Source organism: Pteropus vampyrus, unplaced genomic scaffold (genome assembly GCF_000151845.1).
Source record: "Pteropus vampyrus isolate Shadow unplaced genomic scaffold, Pvam_2.0 Scaffold9, whole genome shotgun sequence".
Classification (NCBI taxonomy): Eukaryota; Metazoa; Chordata; class Mammalia; order Chiroptera; family Pteropodidae; genus Pteropus; species Pteropus vampyrus.
In genome coordinates this window covers 5,090,058-5,094,491 of record NW_011888790.1, presented here as the reverse complement: position 1 = coordinate 5,094,491, position 4,434 = coordinate 5,090,058, and the positions used below count along the sequence as shown (strand labels likewise).

General features: G+C 31.5%; 1 protein-coding gene across 1 annotated transcript in view; it reads right to left on the bottom strand.

Annotated features, from left to right (window-relative positions):
• CCT2 (chaperonin containing TCP1 subunit 2) overlaps positions 1-4,434 on the bottom strand; it is an 18,770-nt gene that overhangs the window by 8,094 nt on the left and 6,242 nt on the right. Inside the window, exon 10 of the mRNA XM_011374092.2 lies at positions 2,181-2,284. Within this exon, the coding sequence (XP_011372394.1) occupies positions 2,181-2,284 (104 nt within the window). The remainder of the gene's footprint in view (positions 1-2,180; positions 2,285-4,434) is intronic.

Genomic DNA, 4,434 nt, shown 5'->3' with positions numbered 1-4,434 from the left:
AGTTTAAAATAGTAAGTATTTGATAGCTGTGAATTACCATAACTGAAATGTCAGAAAGCCCCTGTAAGGTCTAGAAAAATGGGAAACGTATACTGAGAATTTCCCAGAGCAAACTTAATGACGCATCAAAAAATAAGTTCATTTTATTCCTTGTGTCTTATTTCTAGTCCTGTTTTCCATCTTCCATACTACAAACTGAGAAGGTCAGCCATTTCTTTTCCTGGTCCTTAATTTAGCAAAAGTTAGGTTTCCATTTTAAAATCCTTTTCTCTAGCTCATTACTCTCACTTTTAAAAAAGTAGATTCCTCCTATCACAACCAATCCCTTTTATCCTACTCCTTATTAATAAATCTGAAAAATTGAGGCTTTATATGTATTTTTCAATACATTTTCAACACATTTATAAAAAGATCTCTGGTCTTCCTAACTCTACTAATTTATACTCATAACCTGTATAGCTGAAGCTCTTTTAGACTCGCAAATTCTTGAGACTGCTTTGTTTCCTAGAAGTAAGACAGAACAGATGTTTGGGACATCATGTCCCCAAAATGAGACTAATCTGGCTTCTGAAAAATTTCACTTATCTTACACTCACTCATTTATACCTACTTACAAGATACTTAACACTTTTAAAAACCAATTTCACACACTTCGACAACATATAAGCTAATAAAGATGGGAGCCACTACTAGATCAACTTCGGTTAGTGTGCCTGATCAGTAAATTTTCTTCTGAGTACATGGCAATTTCATGTATGAAGTCCTTATATCAACTTATCCCATGAATGTGCTATAATTCACAATTCTTATGTCATGTCTTTAATTTCACTGTATTGAAGGAAATACATACAAACAAGCATATTAAGTTTTATCACCTTAAGCATCCAGTATGCAGTGGGGTTTTTAAACAACACCAATTTAAAGCAGGTAAACCCACTTCGAATTGATTAATGAAAGGAAAACATCTCTTTTTAGGTCAGAAGATTATGCTTCCGATTATTAAAAATGGCTTAAGTTATTCTGAGATGAGACCAATTCTATCCTCTATATTAATTAGTATCCTTTCATTTCTTCTATAAATGGCAGTTCCAAACTGAATTCAATATTTCTAGTGACTTTAACATCTCAAACGCCACTCTTATTTTTCATTGCCAGATTCCAAACCAACGTTCCAACCTATTCATTCATTTTCGAGAACCTGAATGTTGGAGGATAAAGGTTTTTATAGCTAGTTTTTCGAGGGCTACTTAGAAGTTACTTTAAAAACTGTTAGAACAGAAAGTAAACAAGTTGTACTCTGTTATTTTGATGTATATATATCTTATTAGTAAACGTAAGTTCTAGTCTACACAATTGGGATTGTATTACTCATTCCTCTACGAAAGGGTGTTGGAACGTACTAACTGTTCATCAAACATTGCTGGATTGTTTCATACTTGTTTCAAACATTTCCTACTTTCAGAAATTTTAAAATATTAACAAAAGCAATATTTAACTATCTGACCCACTATTACAACTGTACAATCGTACAGGGCTCAAAGCATTAAACTACTCACTTAGCACTAGAAATAACTAAATGAACAAACTAGGTAAGACATAAGATTCCTTTTTTTAAGCTCTAGTTTATATAGACTTTATGTTTAGAACAATGGTCCTGTGGGTTCGAGAAATAATGTAGTATGTTTCTTTAAAACACAATAAAAAGAAATCTGTATCAATGGCAAGCCTGGCATACAATTTGATACGTTAAAAATAATGTAACTAAACAAAAAATATCCAAAAAGTATAAACCAGATTTCAGAATAACTGTTTAGAGTCTAAGTTCCTTAAAGGCGTTTCTTTGTATTCTCAGCAATGAGTTACATATAGAGCTGATCCTTTAAAACAATGTGGGTTTGAACTGCACAGGTCCACTTATAAATGGGCTTTAAAAAAGTGGACCTGGGCAATGCAAACCATGTTGTTCAAGGGTCAACTTTTTCCATCGTGGATGGGAATCTATGGGTGTAGATGGCCAACTACAGTTGTTTTTGCAGTCAAGAGAGGATTTTCAACTAAACATGGTGGGAGATTAACGCCCCTAATCCTTAGCGCCCCTAACCCTCGCAGTGTTCAAGAGTCAACTGTACAAACACTCAATAAATCCAAGAGTGATTACTATGTTTGTTTTTTTCCCATACCTGTGACAAGAGCCAAGCGTTCCACACCTGCAAAGTCTGCATGTTCGATAGCCATAACACCAGCAGCCCCAAAGAGCTGTTCCGGATAATTATAAATTAATTGTCTGTGAATAAAATACATTGAACACAGTTACTTCACAAGCTAAAATACATTATAGACTAAAAGAAGAAAAATTTTTATCTCACCAGTAATCCAAGAAATGCAAATCAGAACAAGATAGCATTTTTTACCTATATAATAAATTATAATCCTAGTGCATCCATGCTAGTATTAGAAACAGTTGTTTTTTATATTGCTATTGATAAACTGGAAAAGCAATTTAGTAGTAATGCATCAAAAACCGTATCAATGTTCACATTGATTTAATTCCACTCCTGAGAATCTACATCAAAAAAATCAGATATTAAAACATGTAAGAATTTTTAAAGAGAATAACAAAACTTGCCAATGACCTCAATGTCCAATTACCAATTATAAAAATTTTGTAATTTTTAAAAAACATACACTGTTAGATTAAAAAAGAGAGTTACAAAAGTTTATAGCATATGATCACAACTAAGTGAAAAACAAACTTGAACACACACACAGAATCAACTTTATAATAAAGGAAAGAATTTGTGAGAGTTAAAACCTCAGATTCTGGTTCCTTATTAAAATTTTCTATTTTCAAAAATGAGTAGATACTATTTTTACAACAGGAGCAAAACAGACATCTATTTAAAAGTTTTTAAGTTTAAAAAAGTCACCCCCAATTTTTTATAATTATAATAATGCATTGCTAGGAAAAATGTGACTTATCAGATTCACAGATCACATAGAATTTAGAAACTTACTTTAAAAAAGCCCACAAAACATCTGGCCTAAAACAATTATTCTTCATCAACATTATCTTTTAAATTCAACTACAGTCTATTCTTTGACTGAAATGTTTTTATTTTCACCATTCAAAACAATCCATAAAAGCCTTAAGTACTAACAATATAGAATACAAGGGAAAGGTTTACGCATATTTTTTCATACAAACGAAAGCCTTAAAACTCTTAATACTTTTCAACTCTTCACTCTTGTTTCATGTCTATTCTTTTAGCTTTTTGTTACTTCAAACTCCCATCATTTAATATGAAATTAACTCTCATCCAAATATATGTATACTATAGCCAAAACTATTAACTGCCAAGTCAGAAAATTTACTGTTTTAACAGTTTGGTAAAGCATAAAAAGGTGCAGTAAAGTATAACAACATAAAATATCACTAAATCATTGTAATGCAAATGCCTTGCTGTACAATTATATTTACATTTGGAACAAACAGCAGCTCCTAAATAAGTCACTAATTCAATATAAGGTATTTCCATAAGCCTTTTTAGAAAAAAAATTCTTTCTTAGGTCGTTAACAAATATTGTTGGCAAGAGCACACACAGACCTGTTAATAAAGCAATTTATCCCATGCTTGAGAATACGTTCAACTTTTTCCTTCATTTTTTCCTTTTCTGCATGTTCTATTTCGGCAACTTTTGCTGTAGAATCAACTCTTACCCGGGAACCAAATATCTAAGACAGAAGCAAGCATAAAAATTGTACCACTTTCATTACTCTGTATTTAAACACTTTTATGTAAATACACCAAAAAATGTTTATATTTATATATTCCAAGCTTTTTAGTGCAATTGATTCCTGGCCTCAGTTTATAACAGCTAGCAATTAGAGTTCCAAGAAATATAAACATACCTTTATTTTGTCTGTATCCATACCAGTATTTGCGATAAGAATTTTAGCATTTTCAATTCGCTTTGGTTGATTTACTCCAATTTTTTTGTCCAAAAGAAAGCCTACGACATAAGGGTAGTATTTATTAAATGCTTCAAGGCTGAGTTAATACATCTTACAAAGTTGTCTGAGTTATCAAATTACTTTCAAAGAATGCATTTACAATTCACCAAGCTCCTAGACCCTTTTATTCCGCTTTCATAGTAATCATAAAAATCAATTTAGCGGGTCATTTAAAAATATATATACAAAATAGAAAATGAGTGCACAGAACAATTAAGAACAAACACAGTATTTTGAAACTTTTATTTCAGCTATACAGTATACTACATACACAGGTATACATATAGGTTGCAGTATAAAAATATTAAGTCCACTTCCATTAGCTTAAAAACAACACAGGAGAAAAGAAGCTGTGAAGATTCAGATACATGGAGGTATTACTGAACTTTTAGAAAAACGGAGGCTTGTGATAAAATGAAAAA